A 23,116-nucleotide genomic window follows, 5' to 3' on the forward strand; every position below is an offset into this window, starting at 1 on the left:
TTTATGTAAATCCTCCTAAATTATTTTTACAAATTCCAAACACCATTATTAAATGGCTTCATTATTTCCCCTTCTCAAAATATCAGGCATTGGCCAATTTGCTAGTCATTGAAGGGTAGGAGACAGACCAAGATGCCTCCTATTAATTACCAAAATTGATTTTACTAGTAGGAGACTTCTTAGTAAAGCTTAATCACTTTCGAGCTTTCAAATGTTGAGAGGTTGATGAAAATATAAATAATTTACTAGTAGGAGATTTTTTAAGAAGGCAAGAAGTTTTCTACGAGCTCAACAAGAGGGCGAAGAGGATGACTTGGTCTAAGCTTTTATTTTTATACTTTTTGTAGTTAGACTAACCCCTAGTGACACTAATAGTGAAAACTAAAGATAAAATTACTAGTGTGAGCAACTATAGCTTCCTTTTATTTTGTATTGAAGCATTACTTGGTATGCCCATTGATTGAGTTAGCAACATAGTTTTAAAGCAGGCAAATTTATTTTTCTTTTGAGATTAAATTCATAAACTTGTAATGTCCACATGGGGTAATATTGTAAGCTTTGATGTTATGCTATTAAACATCTTTCACATGTCTCCATCAACACCATGTGCCTCATGTTGTGTGTTGAATCTTAAGAAAGACTTGAGTGCTTTGATGAGTTTGCTGATACACAAGAGATGAAAGGTATGTGTTGATTCTAAACACTGAGGATAGAGTAATAGAATTGGATTTGCAAACTAACCACTGATCATACCACAATATCTATCGGATATCTTATAAGACCTATTATATACAAAGAAGATAATAAATAGTAAAGTCATCATAGCAATTATATAAGCTTATGCTCTCTACTCAATAGCTAAGGAGGTGCTTGTAGTGAAAACAAAAGGTAATATTTATTTTTTAGAACTATATCTTCCTTTTTTTTATATTGAAACATGAAAAGGTTGTGAAGCAAAAGATTATCTTTTTTATTTTTTAAAAGAAATTGACTTCTTCAACTTTCAATGTCCATATGAAAGACTACTTTCAATTACTAAATAGAATTTATATTAGTTAGTAAAAGTAACGTACATAAGAAAGATGTAAGAGTTGACAAAGATTGGGAGGGATTGAGAATAATTGTAATATTGATATGTATGACACCATTCATTTTGAAGTATGCAAATCTAAGTGAAGTTAAGGTTTATTCAATTACATCTTTGACTTGGATTTAGATCTCTTGCTAATCTAAAATTAAAGTAAGGAAATAAATGTGTGAAATACATTATATAGGTCTTGGTATGGATGATCTTTCACAACACAAATAAGATATAACTTCTTCCAGTTCTACTTAAGGATTTAAAATCAGGATGAGGGGCATAAAGCTTAGAATATTGGCAATTACTTATGAAGGTAAAACCAATAGCATTTATCATAGTGTCCTTATGTATCATAAGGGTGCACCTTCTTATATCAGTACATTTGGTGGAGGTCAACATAGAAAAAACTTTTTTTCTCAATAAATGAACGAAATAAATATGTGCCACTGTTGCTTACCTTGATGAACTAAGGTGAGAAGGGTTGAAAGCATTCCAAGGTCCTTTTGTGACGTAATTAACTTGATCTATTTCACTTAGTAGAGCATTAGCCACACAAAAAAGAAATGGTAGACTGTTTGGATCTCAAGCATAAAAGAAAGTCTCTCACGTCCTCTACCCTTAAGGTGGGTTAGACCCAAGAGGGTTAGGGTTCGGGTTCGGGTCTAATGTAGGTTAGACCTAAAAGGGTTGGTTGATGTTTGGGTCTAATGTGGGTTAGACCCAAGAGGGTTAGGGTTTAGTTCTAATGTAGGTTAGACCAAAAAGGGTTTGAGTTAGGTCTAATGTAGGACCTAAGAGGTTAGACTAGTTCTAAGCTAGGTTAGACCTAGGGTTTTTAGGTCTAATGTGGGTTAGACCTAAAAATTGAGTCTAAGTTAGACTTCATTAATACTTAGAGTTAAACTTAATTAGGTTGAGTCCAATTATGAACCTATTGGGCTAAGCTTGAGTTAAGTTAAGCCTAATCCAGGTTTAGGCTCAAATTGGGCTAATCCTCGGTCATTAAGGGCAACCTCATGGTTAAAGGGGGTAACCATGTTGTTGATCCCCTAAAACCAAGGTCCTAGGGTTGATATAGTGATTTAAATTAGGTTTTAGGGACAATTTTGGCTACAGGGTAAATTTTCAATTTTACATTTTTATCCCTTCTTAGTTTTCATTTAAAAATTTTTGAAGGTGAAAATTACTATTTTAGGGATTAATTTTATCATCCTAAATTTTCTTGTTGATATCCATTTTTATTTTCCATTTTCTGATTTTTTATAATTATTTTGAAAAATAATTATAAATTTGGTAGGAAATTAGTTATTTATATTTTAGGGAAGGCATTTGACCTTGGAAAAATTTATTCCAATTGCTCCTAAATACTTAAGAAACAATTTAGAACATTTCTAAGAATTTATATTTTTTGGGTTTATATTTAATTTTTAATAATTTAAATATTCTATGAAGTATTTAATTAATTAAAATTAAATATAATTTAATTATTTTGAAATTTAGTTTTATTATTTTTCCCTCTGTTCATTAAGTTTAAAGGTATTTTTTTTTAGTTTTGTGTTTTTTCTACATCAAATTATGAATTTTTAAAGTTTTATTTAATTTTCTACATTTAATTAATTTGGAAAACCACAAATTATCTTTTTAAACACGCGGCACTCACGTCAACCTCAGTGGCGTCGAAAATTCGTGTGTCTTCCTTCAGTTGGATGTGCTTTCCTGGCTCGCGCTGAGGCGGCAAGCAGTTTGGTGTTCTCCTCCCCCGCGGTTCGATGGTTCGACTCGATCTGCGTCGTCCATTTCCAATAAACGGAAATGGACGGCATCAGTTCATCTTCCCTATAGGACGAAGAACCGAGAACCATCAACGAGGGACAACCAATTGGATCGAATGATACAGGGCTAGACTGGTCATATGATATTGTTCGAGTCCGGTGATTGGTCTAGTTGGGTGATCGATCGAGTCATCCAACGAGGGACGATCGATCAGATCGAATGATATTGGGCAACTTATTGAGCCGATTAATGTAAGCATTCAAGCCGACCGACATCAAATGACTGATCGAGACATCCAACGTGGGATAACTAATCAGACTGAACAATATCGGACTGCGTTCAAGCCGACCAACGATGACCAACCAAAGAATGGTGGTAAATAAAAAAAATTCAGACAATTCATCATTTTTCTGCATATTTTTAAATAATGGCACGCGTATGAAAATGAAGATGACCACATGCAAATTTGAGAATGAACCTAAGCACATTCAACAACAAGTTGAATCGCTCTTAACGATATCTCATAAGTCTTATGGTTAGGATGAAGTTGTGTAGCTTCCATTCATTACGCAATGTAACAAAGGGCTTACCTCTAATTGTTTGGCAAAAATATGAAAGTTATTACCATGAGAGAAAACCAGTAAGAAATGATGTTTTCTTATGGGCATGGCCTTTGCGAGCTAGGGTATAAGGGATCAAGAGAATCTTTCATTATCTAGGTCGAAAAAGTTGAGTCAACACCTTCATCAAGAGAGAAGCCACCAAATAATCATGGGATTATCGTAATCCCAACCGAATGAGTTTATGAACTATGGCTTAGGAAAATCTCATGAATTTGTAAGGCATCACAAAAGAAAGCTCCTTAAGTTCGCAACTTCCCTCTAACACAAAACCTAGACTTAAATCTCTAACACAAAGACCTAAGTGGCTTGCTAAAAAAGAAGTAAAACAAACTTTAGAGGAGTTATACCTTCATGATGGTTGGAGAAGCGTTCTCTTTGCTTGATCCAAACACCAACTTTGCAACGATGAAGATGAAGATGGCTTCACCTTTTCTCCAAAGAAGCAAAAACCCTCCTTTTTAAATGAGAATTGAAGCTTTCCTCGAAGAAGCTCCTTCAAAGGCTTCGTCGCAGTCCCCTAAGAAAGTAGTGGAGCAAATGTGAAGAGGAAGAAGAAGGGAGAATAAGAAAAAAGAAGAAAGGAATGAGAAAGAAGACCACCTAAGCTCCAATGCACGTCAGAGGGCTATATGAATTCTTTTAATCGTCGAAGGCTTTCGAATGGATGAGGCATGGTCTTAAAACATTGAGGTGGACAACAAATGTGTCCTATGTCAAAACTAATGCCACCCAATAGTGAACTCTCCCAGGTAAGGTTGAATCATTATCAACCTCAGTTCAGTGCCCAAAAGACTTACCTAGAGTTCCTAATGGATGTCTTGGAATAAAAAATACCGTAAATAATTGAACTATAGTATCATAGCATTGAAGTGGACATCCCTCACATGTCACATCAAAAATGGATTCCAACACTCATATCAAACTTGAATAAGAATAAAATTAAGTGAATTAGGCTTAAAAACTATCTTAAAAGCTTGAATCAAGTTTGAATCGGGCATAAACAAATATTTTGTAAACATGGATGAGCTTGAACATCCTCCTACTTGACTCAACTTGATTTGTTTGTAACCCTATTACTTATTTTAAACTAGTAGAATAAGTTGTATAACTCTTATGAGTGCCTTAATTATTTCATGATCATGATATATATTAAATATATCTTTAATATGCTCCTAAATTTGGTCATCGTGATCACTCTTAAGGGTAAAAAATAATCATTTATCTTTAATAGATATTTAATTCTCTCCTTAGCATGTCTTTTTGAGCATGCTTAATGGTTAAGTTATATTCTTTCTCCAACATGATTATTCACACTCTTATCACAACTGAATAATTAATTGTTAATTGAAAGATCATAAAAGACATCTTTATCTTCGTAAAATTTTTTGAAAGAAATGAAAATATTTTAAGTTGTTTGCTCCAAAAAATTTCTAATGTACATTGAATATTAGGAGTAGATTTTGATCCATTAAAAGATATTTTTTGAACGCTTTCATTTTATACCTTTTTATTTTTCATTAATGTCAGTAATATGAGAGAAAATTTACTTTTATGTTGATCTAATTCATTTAGTAGAATACAAATTTTTTGCTTATGATCCAACAATGCATATTGTGTTCCATTCATAATGAAAGGCAATATTATCAATGATGGATCTAGTCACAAAATAATGGTTTTAAAACTTAGGGTCTACATTTCTGAAATTTTTTTTTGTGCCCAATATGGGTATGACATGACTTATTTTATTGGGAACTCTTATAGTTAATTACATCGTAAAAGGTGTCATCCTCTAAGAAAACTCTCAATTAAAATAATGACTCTCATATTTCAATAGATTTTAAAGTTTAATTATCACAGTTGATATTTTAGAATTTCAATTGAAGTTGATCAAACATACAAACACTTTTTATGTGGAGCCAATAGAAGAAAAATAGAAAGTATGAGACACTAAGATGTTTAGTGGTGTTTGAGAATATTCTATAGTTGGGTTTAAGTTTTAAAAAATAAAATTAATATGAGATTGTAGAAATGCCTAGGAGGTGAGGGCTTATCTTGTAGAAAGGAATTCATAAGGTGCCTGATAACATAAACTCAGGTGAGCACTACTGATATGAGTAAGAAGTTTGAACCTAGCCGAAGAAGATAGAAGTGAGACTTATGAACTTCACTCTTACCAATTTATAACATCCAGCCTAACTCTTTGGACTTATGACATTGTTTAAAAAGGGTAGGCGAATAGCACAACTACACTTTAAACTCATGAACCATGTCATGTGCATGAGTGGATATGTATTAGGACTAATGACTCAACCTTGATGATTGAGTAGTCTGAGTAAATATGTAACTAATTAATATAAAACTTTTTAATTTAGACTAAAGTAAAATTTTTTAAATGATGTAAGTATGTTACTAATGTGTGTATGCATGCACGAAAAAAAATGAATTTTAGGCTAATCATGAGTTTGGCACTCTTCACCAAGAGGTATGGCTAGCCTCATTGGCCAGATGTCTCTTTATGTGTAATAGGTGAAATAGGAATGAAAGAAATATAATATATATGCAAGTGCAGTTGATTTTGATATCCCTAAGATTTTTAATTAATTTTATTAATTAAGCTTTATGAGTGTTAAATTTAATTAAGAGAAACAACGATAGGCTAAAGGTGATGATAAGTAACAATAACCTATAGAGAAAATAGTGAATTCTTCATCCCCTTAAAGGGGGATTTATGGTGGAAGTTCCTCGAGTACTATAGTAAACACAAAGTGATTGATGCATGTGTGCACCTGCACCTGCTACTAAGCGTCTGTGTAGGCCCGCAATGAATTGATTTGTGATTGGACGGGTTGCTTTGCAATGACATGCAATCTTGTGTATCATCACACTCACCCATGTTCACTAATGTGTGTGTGCGCCCCTAACTACAGGCACGCCAACGCACCAACATGCGCACATTGTCCCTGCTCATGCTTACTCGCACACCACGCTGCACTCACAACCATTGTGCTCATTTGCTTACACACACACACACACACACACGAGCACAATAACGTGATCAGACCTTTATTCCTAAGTATTTATTTCATCATTTTTTTTATATTTTTAATTCAATTTCAATTTTTTTAAAACTTAAACAAAGCATCTATGAGTATATTTTGGTAACTTAAAATGTTAACGATTCTCATTCGAATTGATGTGTGAATTTCAAGAATATGTAAAATTATGATTGAGATATTTTTAATGATTAAATATACATATATATTCAGACGATACAAAAAGTCGTTATTTAAAAATTGGGAAGAAATTGACGTCACTAAGAAATTTAAATGATCAAACATGAATTTGATTCATTTTGAGTAAGAGATATTTTAAATTCAAATTTAGGATCATGTAAACTATGATTTTAACAAATTTATAGTTATAATATCTAAAATTATCATATTTATAGTCAAATTGAGCGGCTTGACGATAGAAATCCAACGAACTTAAGATCATTTAATTCCTAGGTCATTAAGACACTAAAATATTAAAAAAAAAGATTTATGGTCAAAAAAATTAATATCGATCATGCAGAGTTTTGAGATTTTGATTAGATTTATCAAAACACTCCTCCAAAAAATCATAAACTAGCCCAACATGATGGGGGAGGAAAAGAGAAAGGGAGCCAACAACTAAAGCACAACTCTGAAAGAGAAGTGCAAGATCAATGATTACTAACAGTTATTGATCATCATCAATGGTTGTTGAAACCCAACTATGCCTCTTGTAGCCCAACTAAGACGTTTGTAGCTCAACCATCACTATTGCAACCCAAATACTACTATTGTGACCCTATTGTTGTTTTTATATCTTAGATATGACTGTCGTAGCATCATTATATCTGTTGTAACCAAACAATTGTCATACGGTTGTGTTTGTCAGAATATATCAAAATAATTATAATTTTGACATAATTTTATCATCGCATATTTCATAGCTTAGGTGAATAATGAATTATATACTAGATTATTTTGATTAGTTCAGACCACGTGATTTTTCACTATTTAAGGTTTTTTCACATAAAAAATATTCCTTATTACGTTTCTATTCTTTTGTGTGTGCTAGAAAATTATGCAAAGCTAAGGCTTTGTTTTTTTCCGCAGTTGAGAATTTTCTAATACACATCATTGATAGTTTAAAATGAAAAAAATAAAAAATAAAAATCCATAATCTTTTGGGGCTTGTTTTGGATCAAATTTTATTTTTATTTATTTATTTATTTTTAAAATATGTTTATCTAGTATATTTTTACATAATTTAACATGTTTATTTCAAATTAAAATATAAATTAAACAAAAAAAAAAGGTAGAAAACATAAAACAATAGTTTTATGAAATACTCTCATATTTAAAGTCAAATCAATTTTAATGAAATATGATAGCGCTGGTCCATTTTTCTCTTCGATTGATGACAAAATAAATTACTCATTACCATATTGCTTAGTTCATTAACCGCCTCCATCAGTTATATAAAATAATCCATACCTGCCCTTCACCAATTTGTAATCGACAGCAAACAGCTGGTCCAACCAATCACATGCCAGAAATTCGGAAACCACATCTTGACGATTCACGCGTTTACGACAAAGAAATGGAACAAATGAACTTCACATGAGACCCCTTTTACCAAATGCGAAAGCATGTGCGGGCTAAGGTTAAGGGTCCGTTTGGGGCAGCTTATAAGTGTGGGCGGCGTTTTGAAAACGTCGTCATACCGTTTGGTTCGCGTTTTTTGCCAGCTTATCGGAAACTGCGTTTGGGTTTTTACACTAAACGCAGGCCGCGGGCCGAGAAACGCACAAGCTGCCCCAAACGGACCCTAAGTGGATTTTGAGCCGACTCTTTTGTTCATGAGTTGGCGCAATTAAAAAAATTTTAATATTAAAAATATTTTAAAAATAAAAAAAAATTATTTATTTAAAAACAATTTACTAAAAGTATTTCAAATTTATATTATTTTTGTATAAAGTTATTGAATTCACATTTTTTTCTGTGAATCACACTCGAGAAATAGAGCGCAAACATTGAGAGAGAGTACATAGAGGGACAAAGTAACGAACAATCATAAACAGTAATCAATTTGTGCATATTAGATTTTTTTTTTTTCATTACAAAAATTGTCCTCTATTTATAGGGGAAGAATTATTAAAAAATTGTAATAATACTCTTAATCCTATGCAGTCGATTGGAGATGGACGACTAACACATATCAAGCATACAAGAACATGGTCAGGCAGATTGAAACCTTTTGAGGCCGAGTAGAACCTGACTGGACCGAACAAAGCTTGGTTAGGTCGACTACAACCTGCTCGGGTCGACCGAAACTTGACTTTGGCTAACTAGAAATTGGTCAAGCCAAACAAAGCAAGTCAGGTTTGACTTGAACTTGGCCATACCAACTTGAACTTGACTTGGTCGACTAAAAACTGGTATGGATGAATAGAGTTGTTCGGCCATAACAGAGCAGCCAAGGTCGGGTCGAGTGGAATCTAGCCAAGCCGATTGGAACCTGACGTAGTTGTGCAACATGGCCGAACCAAACAAAAAACTTGTCGGGTCGAAAAGAGCTAGCCGAGGCAAACATAGCGGGTCAAGTCGATTTGTCGAGTTTAATAGGTTTTTTGGATAATCTCAAAACCTTAAAATCCAAAGGAATACTTCTGTCACATATTAGTTTATGATTTTCTTATTTTTTTGAAGTACATATGTTAAAAAAAATAAGAGAATAATAAATATGAAACTAAAATTATTCCTCCTTATATTGCATGATTCTCTCCAAATACAAGTTAAAAAACTGAGTCAAAATGATGAGGTTTCTATTATGACGACTATTTTTCTGCATGAGGGCTCTCATATAAGATTCCTCCAATTGACATTTTTGGATCATCTTCAAGGAATAGTCTCATAAATTGCAAGCTCATTAATATTACAGTTGACACAGTTTTGTAAGGAGAATTCTCAAGTGTTATGAGTGAAATAGATCTTTTCTTTTTCAACTAGATTGACTATTTCCTTTTAATATGACTCGATTATTGACATGCGCCAATTTTACGTCATTTTATCTGTTATTTTCCTTACATTTTACCTCATAAATTAATTTATTTATCACAAATTTACACTTGAGAAATGTATTTTGTTCATGTTGTGCAAGATGCTAAAATTGAACACGAACAAAAATGAACGAGAAATGCTAATAGAAAAGTCCCCCTAAGTCGTGTTACCATTCCTAAAGGTGGCATGATCACACCGCTGATCGATCAAAACTAGCGTGACCGTGACGAAAATGGCGTGATCATGTCGGAAATGCTGTTACCACACCAGAAAAGAAGTGATCATCCTGTAAATGGTGTGACCACGCCATCATGTTCAATAGGGTGGTGTGGCTATGCCACAATCCGGCGTAGCCACGCCAGCCCTAATAGAAGAATGGAGAGACCATAACAAAAATGGGTGTGACCATGCCGATGAGCGGGAAACACTTTATGAAAGAAATTTGATGAGGTAAACCTTGATTCATTCTATAAAATCAAATCATCGGGCTTATAAGAAAGATTTCTGCACCAAAGAAGCCTTGGAGTCTGAAAGAAGAGAGTCCGTGAGAGATTTTGAGGGATCTCCTAAGGGTTGTCTTTCTTTCGGGTAGAAACCTCCAAGGGAGAGTTTTTCTTTACTTTGTGAAATGTGAATGATTGTGTACGAGGGATAGTTGTTGTCTTTGTAGTTGAAACAACTTCTTGTAAGTTATTCATGTTTATGTTGCTTGCAATGGATTCTCATGTGATATCCTTCGCTATGGTTCTCTTCGTAATACACGACTAAGCTTTGCTTCATTTCTCTGTAAAGTAGGTAGTAGTGGACTTATTATGGTTTTTTTTTCCATAATGGCTTTCCGTTAGACTCTTTTTCGAGATTTTCACGACCAATGTTGTTGGTTAACCTCCAATCTTCCTTTACACCTAGATAGAATTAAGATGTTAAAATACTTTGTAAAATTATAACCTCTAACCGTTGCGTAGTGGAAAAGAATGATTAACCACATAAATCGAAGAGAATAGACATATCTCGGTGAAATTCTGCAATCATTATAGGGGATCAGAAATGCCATGCGGAGTGCCGTGTGGAATGAGGAAGCCTCAACTTTATAAATTTTAAACTTCTTTTGATCTAGACATAGACATAATGAATACATTGTCTCGATTTTCAACAATCACATAGGGAAACAATTAGGAAAATCATGATCGCCACAATCCCCGAATCACAGAGGCACAAGCCTCACTTGTCTTGAAGGAACTCATTAATTTTTCTCTCATGTTTCTCTGCTTTCTTTTACTTCCAAGTATTCTATATTGTTAGGATCTTAGGACTTAAAAACCTTCTTTTGGTAATTGCCAAGCTAAGTTAATTGAATTAATAAACTAGAGATTTTTCTGTGGAAGTCAATAATATTGTACTTTTCCTGTGGGATCGATACATGATACTCTTGAGCCGCATTACTACATAACACATGCACCTACGTTGTATGACAGATTTACGTTTCGGTAAGTTTTGGCTTCTCCATTATAAGGAAATTTGAGTAGTTTCATTAAATTCAGACTATTATTTGCCCGGAGCCGTAGTTCTCCTACATTGAGTAGTCACCATAAGTTTTCAACTTTACTTAGACCGAGATAACGTGGTATCAACCCTAGGATAACTGATTTTATTATTTATTTGACTGAGTTATATTTTGAAAATAAACTTCTCCAAAGTCGTGACTAGCATTCGACTATTAAGTTGTGCAGGGTCCAAAAAATATAGATTATTTTCCTCTTACTCTTTAGAAACTTGCTCGTGAGATGTAAGTTTCTTGAGTGTTATGAGTAAATTTACGTTGAAGAAGTATGGAAAAAGAAGATAGATGACTTATATTATTTTTTGGCTCAACTCCTTTATGATTATCTTCTCTTAGACAAATTATTTTCATCAAAATGTTTTTTGGAAATCTTTTTTGGGAAAGTAATTTTTTTAGTTATTTGAAGCTTATTGAGTCGACTGGAATCTAGACAGACTGAGTTAGAGTTGGTCGGGCTGATAGGAACCTGGACTAGCTGAACGGAACCCGACCGAGCCAATTGAAACCTAGCTAGGTTGAATTGGAGCTGGCCGAGCTAGTTGGGATTGGGCTTGACCAGGTAATACTGGAGCTGGCTAGACCAAACTAGAGCTGGCCGAGCCGAGTAGGAGCTGGTCAGGCCGATAGGGAGCTGACCGAGCTAAACTTGATCTTGGGTGGGTCGAACTAGAACTAACCGAGCCAAATTTGATTCTTGATTATTCACCTTGTGTCACTGCTCTTCTTGTTAGTGGCATGATATATGTTTACCACACCTTTTAGGATATTGAATTAAAAAAAAAATTGTGAATCACACTAAGAAATATATGATAAAGTAAGGGGAGAGAAGGTGATGAGGGAATGAACAATAATGAATAGTAATCAATCTTTTCTATTAGAATTTTCTCTTTTCATTACAAATAATGATCCTCTAATTATAGGAGAATTAATTATTATAAAATTAAAATAATATTTCTGGTCATATGCAATCAGATGGAGATGTCCAACTAGAGCCTATCAGGTCAACTGAAATCTGTTCGGGTTGAGTGAAATCTGAACAAGCCGAGTGGAACTTAGCTGGGTCGACTGAAATCTGGCCCGACAAACCCAATTGGAACGTGTCCGGGTCGACCTGAATCTGGCCAGGCCGGTTTGAACCTGATCTGACCGAATTGGAACCTGACTTGTTTGACCAAAAATTTGTGGGACGAACAAAACCTGTCCTAACCGACTAGAGCTTAGTGGGGCCGAATGGAACTTGATTTGGTCGACTAGCAATTGACCAAGTTGAATGGAGCTGGCCAAATCAAACGAAGCAATCCGGGTCGATTAGAGCTGGCTTAGCCTGACCGAACAAAGCTGGTGGGGCCTAATGGAGCTAATCGGGCTGACTAGTCGAGTTCAACAGACTCTTTAGGTAACCTTAGCATCTTAAAATTTGAAGGAATATTTTTGTTATACATAAATAATAATAATTACAGTTTTCTAATTACTTGTTCTTGTGAACATTTTAATTACAATAATTATTTGATTCGAATTATTTTTTTATCCAAATAGTCTGACAAATCTTGAAATTAACTTAAATTCAAAAATTATATTTAAATTTAATTCCTACTTTATTAAAAATCAGGATGCACAGAGCTCAGATCCAAGACATCGCAGCCGTAGATTCTAAAGTGGGGCCCGCAATGGAAACTGTCGGGCCCAGGTGGGCCACAGTGACCCGCGTCGAGGTAAATCAGTAAATCCTGAAATGAAATCCACCGAACCTCAGCCCATCAACTCACCCAGACCCATCTTGCCTCCTACTTTGCTCGGCTTGTACTCCCCTCCTCCCTCTTCTCCTCCCCCCTCCGGTACGGCATACGGCCGCCGGATCCAGGCGATTTTGAATCTGCTGCCGCCTCCTCCGCCAAGCTTGATCTAGAAATTAATTCTTTTTTTCTTCTGTTCCTCCAGCGATATGGAGGACTTGGGGCTCCTAGCCCGGGACTTTGGCATCCGACCCCAGGGCAAGTCTGCTCCCATGGCGGCCTCTAGATCCTCCGCTTTGGGTGGATCCGTCCGAACCACTTCTTCCGTCCCGTCTTGGAACAAGCCAAGATCGGGCTCGTCTACTGATGACCCCTTTTTTGGCGGCGGCGTTGGCGGAGGAGGTATATCTGCCGATCGGATTCCTTCCTCCTACGAAGACGTGTTTGGAGGACCGCCTCAAAAGTCTGCCTCCCCGCCCTCGATTGATTCCATCTTCGATGGGTTTAAAGATCCGGCGCCGAAAGCGTCGTCTATGCCTGTGTACGATAAGCCCGTGTATGACGACGACATATTCGTTGGAATTCCTGGCGTGAAAAGCTCCTCGTCGGCCAGGTACGTTGACGTGTTCGAGTCGTTGGGTTCTACTACGGAAAGTGTTTCGTCTCCTCCGTATGACGATCTGTTAGAGAACCTCGGAAGGGGAATGCCCGATGCCAAGAGTTCAGGCGATCGACAATCATTGGGGAAGAAGGATAAGGATGCCTCCGGTTTTGAGGAACTTTTGCCGGGTTTTGGTGTGAGCAGTCAGCAACAGAAGAGGTGATTCTTCTAACGTATAAGCTGGTTCTTTCTTAAATAATGTTCTATTCACCACATGCGCCTCTTAAAAATTGGTGTTAGGCTTGTTTTTTTGAAAAGTTTTCTTACATATCAACCGCCCAAAAAATGAGTATAACATTTTAATCACGCATTTTAAATATAAAATTTTAACCACTTTTTTTAAATGATTTTTCTTATGGGGTGTTTGGTAGCCGGATATGAGCAAGATTTACGTTACTTAAATTCAGCCAAACAAAAAAATCGTCAAATTTAAATCCAAACTTCCTTCAATTAAAAAATTCTTCCTTTCCTTTACTTTTTTCTTAACACAAATTTGGATTTAAACACTAACCATTTGAATTTGATGAATCCGGATTTACCAGATTTATTAAATATTATTTAACCTAAATCTTATAGGCAGCAAAACACGGAAAATTATTCTGTCAGGACTCTTAACGTAGAGAATCATTCGGAGTCCAATGAAATCACGACACGTGACGGTGACAGAAAAAAAAAAAAATGATCCGGTAACACAGAGAAATATTCTTCCCGTGTTATTGCGTGTTATTCAGATGTTATTGTATGTTATTCAAGTGTTATTGTGTTCTGAGAATACTCCCAGTGTTATAATAACACAATAACACATCAATAACACTTAAATAACACACAATAACACCTGAATAACTTGAGAGGAATATTCCCTTGTGTTACAGTACAGATTTTATTTTTTTCTGTCATTACCACGTGGCGTGATTCAATTGGATTCCGAATGATTCTCTACGTTAGGAATCCTGACATAATAATTTCAGAGCCAAACACACAGCCTTAAACATTTGCTGGTTCCTCTTAGTATTTTTTTGGCGTTTAGTACTCATTTGCTTGTTTGATTCAAAGTTGCACATTTGTGATTCTATATGCTGTTTGATATGGAGCTCATTTTAGGGCAGCCATCATTTTCTGTGTAAAGAAGAAATATGAAGAATGAATCTTTATCAGTTTTAAATTTGATGAATATATTGTGTTTAAGCCTGAGGAAATCTGACATTTCATATGGAAAAGAGAGCTTTTGGGAAAGTGGCTGAATTTTGGTACTTAATTTTGTCCTGGTAATGCTTACTTTCTTTTGCTGTTCAAAATCCTGACATGCCACAACTTTGATTTTTGTTAGAAAAATGTCACTTGCGGTGGGTGCACTCAATGGATTTATGTTCACAGGCAATGAAATTGTAGGGTAGCATATCTATATCTGATAGGACTTTTTGAGAATGGTCTAAATTAAAAAAAATTCTCCAAATCTGATTTAATTTTAAAGTGAATTGAGTGGATTTTAAGCTTTACTCCTGTCTTCAAAATTGAAATAAATTTCATATCAATCTTTTGTTTGACTTGGACTTGGTTAATATAGTTTGAATTGGCTCAAAATTTGCATCTATAGTATATGCATCTCATATAATAAATATAAACTAATATTTACAGTTTAATCAAGAATCTATTAAAAATTGAAGAATGTCAAGTTAAACTGGCTCAGCTTGAATCAATTTTTATTTTGAGTCATGTTTGATTTGTGCTATGCTTGATTGATATCATCACACTTGAAATCAACTTGATACTAGTCCTATTTGTGAAAGTACTGATAAAATTATTTTGAAGAACACAAAGCCAAAGCAGTGATTGTGTAGATCAACATAAGTGGCTTGTTTTTCAATATTTCTTCCCAGTGTGTTTATAACTACCCTCCACATGTTAGTTCATTGTTATTGCAGTTTGATATAATGATAATGTTGTTACTGTTTTGCTGTGTTGCGTTTGTTATCTATCAATTGATTGTGTTGTGGTTGTTTCTTATCAGTTCCACCAAACAGCAATTCACTATAATTAGGATCTGTTGCTTTCTTTTCATTTATGGTATAACACTATATTTACAATCGATTGATTTGTTTTTTTCTTGATATTGCACTGTAGCAAAATTAATCTTTATTATGTTTTTCTGACTTGCCCTTGTACAGAATGTGATTTGGGTTGCTTTAGATTTTTCTTTTAAGTGGTTGTTTTCTTAGTCACTCGACATTCCTACTATAGCTATTACTGTGCCTTACCATTTCTTGAAATTTTTTATGTGATCTGAGCTGAATGGCTTGATTTTCTGGATAATGCAGGCATGGAATTGTTAACTTGGAATTGTAGATACTAAGTTTGCAAACTAGATACTTTTACTGGAATTCAAATGTGTTGAATTGAAACATAGGATCTTGGGTGATTATGATAAATTTTTTTTATTTGGAGTATTTTTGGATCATAAATAGTTTACTTTGGATATGCAAAATAATGTTGAAAGGTTGAATATAATTTTTGTTTCCTCTTAATTTTCATGTGTGCTTTGGAAGTGGATTCTTAGAGCGCTTTGCAAGTTTTAGCGACAACTTTTGAGGGGTAATTCTTTTTGTATTGATATGAGGCATGGATATTCCAATTGGCGATTTCTATGATTATTTCATCTAAACTTTTTTGTGATTGATTTAATGTGTGATTGATTAAGATATTATCAAGATGGACTCCTGTTTGTTTTCTTTTTTTTGGTGGAAATCTTAATCATTATAAAGTTTTTTATTCATTCTTGAACTTATTGTGTAATGAAAATTTTGTTGACTTTTATATCATCATTTGGAATGAATGAAGTGTATTTTCTGATTTTAAATAAAAAAATTAATATTTTCTTAAATTAAAAAATATTTAATTGGATATTGTAATTTTTTGATTGTTTCGTCGTGCATCCCATTCTAGTTTTGGATTAGTGAAACCATGACATTCTACTTACCGGTTGCAATTGTGTGATAAGGGAAAAGGAAAATCATGGAAAAACACATTTTCATTATTTTATTTTTACAGAATGTGTTGCTTCATGCAACTGAAATTTATTTTCACAAAATGGCAGAACGCATAAAAATAACTTTACAAAGGCATTTTCTTCACATTTTTTCAGTGTCTTTTTTACAGTGACAAGAATGGCTATGATACGCAAAAGGAAGAACTCTAATCTAATATATTGTTGATGTTATAGCGTGCAAAATATAAAAATCAGTATTTGGAAGCCTTCTCTAATGATGTTTTTATTATTAGACCTTGTTCTGCATTTAGTGAAACAAAAACTTTAGTGCATTTCATGTTACAAATATCATATTCGTATTACACTTGTTAGACTATAATTTAATTTTAATAACATTTATTATTTTTCATCAGTTTAGATTGATGCTCTATCTTTCCCAGTTTTTTTATTGATGGTTTTATTTTTGATATGATTCAGAATTTTCATTATAAATATAAGAGGTAAGATTTATTTTGATTTATTTAGATTTTTTTGACTGATTACTATTCATTTCATAACATACTTTCTGTGTTTGAATATAATTTTAAGCAGTAACATATTTTATGATTTTCACGAATAATATCATGATGTAGTTTCTAAGTGATGTAGTTTCTAAGTTAATGCTTTTTTTTTTTTTTGCTTAGAAAACATCAACTGAAATTTTATAGTTATAATAAGGTTCATGTTTCTGACTTTCTTCAATTGTTGCATCACTTACCCCGATTCCATTCTCAAAACTATGTTTGATCTTATAGGCAAGAGCCCGCGGAGAACCACCAAAAATCAGTCAAAACCACTACTGCCATACCAGTAGATCCATTTGTAGATTTGCATGCTACTTCAGTGCATCAATCCTCTGGTTCTTCTGATGATCCCTTGGAACAAATCAGTCAGTCTATGAGTTCTGGAGGCACAAACATTTATTCTGCATCTGTTGGAGGAGTTGGTTTTGATGATTTTGATGGACTTGGAAAGCCAATTCCCTCATTTTCATCCGGAGTCTCTGACACAAGAAAGGATAAGATCATGTATGAAGCCAATCAGGACACTAACTCTGGATTCAATTTTAGTGAGGAGTCACATCAGAGATCTTCTGTCGATACGGTTGAAAATACAACACTTAAAAGTCAACCTACCAGAGCTACTGAATTTCAAAATTCTGTTGGCAGGCATAGTTCTCGAACGGCAAATACTTTTGAGCAAAATTTTGCACCAGATCAATCCTCAAACTCCTTTCAACATCCTGAAGCGGTTGAGGCCTTGTGGCTCACTGTTTCAGAAATACCTCTTTTCACCAAACCTACTAGTGCTCCACCACCTTCTAGGCCACCACCTCCTATTGCTGGTAAGAAGCCACCATTTTTCAGGATAGATGAACCTGCTTCACCTAGCTTAAGTGGCAGGAGAGTGGATACTGATTCTCTCTCACAGCCCAATCAAAGCTACTCTTATACCGGTAACTCCATAAAGAGATCTAATATTTCATCGATTGATGAACTTGAAGATTTTTCCAAGGTTAAGCCGCAGAAATATCCTAATGAAAATGCTGAAGTTTTCGCCTATGAGGAGGATATTGATGCAAATTTGAGAGATGCAATGGGAAAAGCTGAGGCAAAGTTTAGGCATGCTAAGGAGGTTAGGGAACGGGAGCGTGATGCAAAAGTTTCTAGAAATAAGGACCATGTACATTATCCAAGTGCTGAAACCTCAACAGCAGAGTCTCAATACACAGAAGATCAAGAGAAACAAGAGCAATTGGAACGAGAACTTTTACAGAAGGAAAGGGATGAGAAAGAGGAACAACAAAGGAAGCTTGAAAAGGAAAGAGAATTGGAGCGGGAGCGAGAAAGGGAAAGGGCCAGACAGGCTGTGGAGAGGGTCACACGAGAAGCACGTGAAAGAGCAGCTGCAGAAGCTCGACAAAAAGCTGAAAGAGCTGCTGCTGAGAAAGCACGTCAACAGGCAGAGCGACTGGCATTTCAGAGGGCAGCTGCTGAGGCACGTGAAAGGGCGGCAAATGAGGCAAGAGATCGAGCTGAAAAGGCAAAGGCAACTGCCGAAGCAAGAGAAAAGGCTGCTGCCGAAGCAAGAGAAAAGGCTGCAGAAAGAGCTGCAGCTGAGAGAGCTGCAGCTGAGAGAGCTGCAGCTGAGGCACGTCAGAGAGCTGCAGAAAGAGCTGCAGTTGAGAGAGTTGCCGCTGAGGCTCGGGATAGAGCAGCTGCTGAAGCCAGAGCGAGGGCAGCTGTTGCAGCAAATGAAAAGCAAAATAATACTGATAATGATCTTGAATCCTTCTTCGGCATGGGTTCTCGAGCTAGCAGTGCACCGAAGCAACGATCAGCAACAGCGGTAATAATCTATGCAGAGATAAAAGCTTCTACACTGTTTTATAATCTTAGGCTTTTACTTATTAGTTGTTGTTTCAGGATAATATTTTTGATTCACAATTCCAAAGCAGAGGAGCTCCGGAAGCAAGGAGAAGTAGTTCCTCTAGTTCCAATACCAACTTGAAGAAGGCATCTTCTGTAACAAACATTGCAGATGACCTGTCTTCGATTTTTGGAGGTATTCTACTTCATTAAGTGGAGTTTACATTTCTACAGCCTGCTGTTGATCAACATGTTCTTTATCAGTAAGAGTTACATGTAATTATCCTTTCTTTACAGCTTCTCCATCACCTGGAGAATTTCAAGAAGTTGATGGAGAGACTGAAGAGAGAAGGCGGGCTAGATTTGAACGGCATCAGAGGACACGTGAGAGAGCGGTGTGCACTCCTTGCATTTGTATCTGAATATTACTTTTTCCTAATGTAGGATAGAGACCTGCACATGTAATCTTTACTAGCTGCTAAGTTATATTATTGGAAGAATACTATGGTGATCCAGAGGTTTTGTATCCAGGCAAAAGCTCTAGCTGAGAAAAATGAGCGTGATATGCAAATGCAAAGGGACCAGGCAGAAAGAAATGTAAGCCTTTAGTAAAAATGAATATTCACATTAGGATTTCACGTATTTGAAATCAAGTGTGCTTTTCAAGGGAAAACTTGTAATTTTAATTCTAATAGATCTAGATTAATTTGCTAAGTTTGTCTTTTTATATTGTTTTTATTTGGTTCTTATGTACCATGCCGATCTCAGAGGATGTCAGAAACATTGGATTTTGAAATAAAGCGCTGGGCTGCTGGTAAAGAAGGCAACTTGCGTGCTTTGCTATCAACATTGCAATATGTGAGTTATTTTCTAACATTCTTATTCTTACATTTGTGCAAACAGCTCTCCTCTACATGCATCTTTTTGATGATTTATTTGTTGACTTTTTTCTTCATTTGGTGCTTATCACAATTCCTGTCAAGTGTCATGTACATAAGTAAATATTGCCAGATGTTAGTCTACTGGCATCTCGTTTTCTTCATTGTTCTTTGTAAAAATGGAATTTGGTCATTCCTTTCTTTGAAGTAACTTTTGTTTCTTTAGTTTCTGGTAATTTTGGGGCTTAAAATATTTTTTGCTGTTTTTTCAAACATCTTTCATCCTTTTTTTTTGTTTGTTGTTGGTTACCCTAATTTGGTTTTACTATGAAGAGATTGCTGTATCCAATTTATGTTTTTTGTTTTCCTGAAGCTATTATTTATTGCTCTATATTTTGTTCAAAATTTGTTTTTGATTACACATTTTAACCTAACCAAACACAGCTATGAATTTGCACTTACAATTTTATTCATCTTTCAAGAATAGCTGCTTAGTGGTGATGCATCTCTGTTTGATACATGCTGAACACGCTCTAGTAATATGGGCAACATGCTCTTATAATGCCCTGACTGATAGCTATTTTCTCGCCAGCCATGCTAAGTGTTTCATCCTTCAATTGATTTGGAGCCCCTCCTTGACACAATGTAGACCTATTTTTTTGGGGATGAAATTGAAAACCTTAAGGCACTCATCTCGTTGGATTCGAAAGTTTATCTCATCTTGTCTTCACATCCGATACAATGTTTATCGTTGGCTCACAAAATTTTACTAGTTACATAGTCCTAGGCTTTCTGCTTCGTGAAAGTTCATACAGTAATTTCTTTATGCTAATAATATTCACTCTTATTTCTATATTTCTTCATTTTGTACAATTCTGATTTTAACAAATATCATGTTTTAGGCTTATCTTGTCCTACATTTTCAAGGTTTGTAACGTCCGCCAATGTATTTTCGAAGATGTGTTGCACTTATCATTCCTTGTTTCGTTTATATTGATTCTTTATAAACATGCTTTTGTTTCAAATTAAGCACGTTAGGATATATTTTTTTTGACCATAGGACACCATAAAATTGTATTTATGTAGCAATTGTAGATCATTAAGCTTTGTACTTGCACATGAATAAAACTTTCAGGTGACGTCATTTGATCATTAAGCTGTTGGGATGGATAATGTTACACAATGAAAAGATGGAGAGATGCATATACTTGTAGTGTGTGTTTCTTTTGCGTTGCTTGCGTACATATTCTTGGTTTGTGTTTGGTGATCCATTATGACTAATTTCTAGGGATATCATTAAGTAAATTTTGGCTTTTCTGTTTCAAAGATTTATTTATTTTTTCAGTAATCTATTCATGCTTGGATAAGTATATCCCTTACAAATTATTTTATTTGAAAGAGCTACAGTGAAAGGTTCCATACATGTTCCAATGACCATCAAACAGAACTAGGAACCAAAGAAGTATATTCATTTATCTTTTTTCTAAAATAATGATGGCCCACCTATCAGCTACTGGATTGAATTTTCCCGAATATGATATACATTGATTTGAAGTGATCATATCAATCTTCTAGTTTTTTTTTCAGTAATCAGAAAATACTTCCAAAGCCAACAACTCATGCCCCACAATGACCTCTCCTCAAATTTGCACGGGATTTAGCAGAAGCAGATATGATTCAGCCGATTAAATATATGTCCAACATCCATTATGGTATCTTATGCACTAGAATAGAGTGTGAGATTAATTTAATCACCTAAATTCACCCAAAACAATATAATAAAAATTACTCATAAACTTGAGCCATTCAAATTAAGCGAAACTCATTCAAAGTATTTCATTTAAATATATCTATAGAGTATCTAAAAATACACTAAAAAATTATAACAAAAAGCATAAATATCATGTGTTGAATTACCTCAAAATTTCTTTATCATATAATAGCAATATACCAAAATATGATTACAAATTTTGTATTAATTTTATTCAACCTTAATATTTTCTTTATTTTTTCCGGAAAAAGTTTGTTATAACAGTTTAATAAACTATGATATTCAACAAGACAAATGAATTTAATATAGAATTCAAAGAACTTGGGAATTTTAATTAAGTAACATGAATCATTTCATTTATGATAATCATTGTAAAAGAAAATCATCTAAACTAAAAATGATCTGATAATAAAGAAAATATTTGCATGAAAGAATTTTAAAAGAATATTAACATTTACAAAAAAAATAAATACTGTTTTGACACATGCACGATTGATATCAGGCAAGTTTAAATTTTCACTTCTATCTTCATCTATCTTGTTTCAAGCATTATAGCATAGAAGGAAATATTTTTTTCAACTTTAGACATATCATGTACATGGGGTTAAGTACAGTGGCCTTCATATAAGGACTCATCTTTGTTGCCATAGTTATGTATGTGTCATAACCATATTAGCTTCAGGATCATTTTTCCTCATATGGGCTCACCTTTATTGCCCTACCTATGTTGGTTTCATATTCATGTAGGGGTTCATTTTTGTCACCTTATATTTATTTGTGGGTTCTTCTTGGCTGCCCAACTTGAGCAGAATCATAGCCATGTCATTGCCAACTTATTCTCTATATTATGGAATTTCTTATAATCAATGTATTTTCATTATTGATCATTTAAATAAATATGTGATTTATTTTAAAATGTGCTGTAAAACAATATATGTAAATATGCAGTTTATAGATACCAGATGTGTTCATTAAAAGTGTCACTAATTAATAAACCATTTGTATAATCAAAATGCATTTGACAGTGAGCTGCTATTAATAAAATTAATGTGCTGTCATTTACGCATGAATGGTAGGCTGTAAATGTATTTTCTGAGTATGAAGAATTTCTATTATGTCACACATATAAATCTAATTAACTATAAATGCACATACAACATATTGGATAAAATTTGCTTTTTGTATTATAATATATGTATAACCCACTTGACGATTTACCTCTTCGAGACACATTCTGAAAAATTCATATTTTTGTAAACAATCTCAATTTTACTTCTTCTCATACAAGCAAAAAAACTTACCACTCCGATTATAAATGAATTTGTTAAAAAAATTACTCAAATACAAATTTGAAATAATTATAATTTTCTTATTAACTCTTCTTCTTCTCCTCCTCGCTTCCCTGTTGTACTTCTACCTCCCCCCCTTCTTCTCCTATTTCCCTTCCAGATTTCTCTGCCTGCACTGCACGTTCCAGCCATCGTAACTCATGAAACAGGAGAGTCACAGGAATTAGGGTTGTGTATTAAACTAGGAAATTAGAATAGTTATTTAT

The 23,116-nt window shown here is 34.4% G+C and overlaps 1 protein-coding gene across 1 annotated transcript in view; it reads left to right on the forward strand.

Moving 5' to 3' along the window:
• Positions 1-12,881: 12,881 nt before the first annotated feature.
• Positions 12,882-23,116, forward strand: part of LOC110026757 (auxilin-related protein 1-like) — a 44,775-nt gene continuing 34,540 nt past the window's right edge. Inside the window, exons 1-6 of the mRNA XM_020727858.1 lie at positions 12,882-13,680; positions 17,299-18,892; positions 18,970-19,108; positions 19,210-19,307; positions 19,444-19,509; positions 19,681-19,770. Of these exons, the coding sequence (XP_020583517.1) occupies positions 13,070-13,680; positions 17,299-18,892; positions 18,970-19,108; positions 19,210-19,307; positions 19,444-19,509; positions 19,681-19,770 (2,598 nt within the window). The 5' untranslated portion in view covers positions 12,882-13,069. The remainder of the gene's footprint in view (positions 13,681-17,298; positions 18,893-18,969; positions 19,109-19,209; positions 19,308-19,443; positions 19,510-19,680; positions 19,771-23,116) is intronic.

Source organism: Phalaenopsis equestris, unplaced genomic scaffold, assembly GCF_001263595.1.
Source record: "Phalaenopsis equestris unplaced genomic scaffold, ASM126359v1 Scaffold000399, whole genome shotgun sequence".
Lineage (NCBI taxonomy): Eukaryota > Viridiplantae > Streptophyta > Magnoliopsida > Asparagales > Orchidaceae > Phalaenopsis > Phalaenopsis equestris.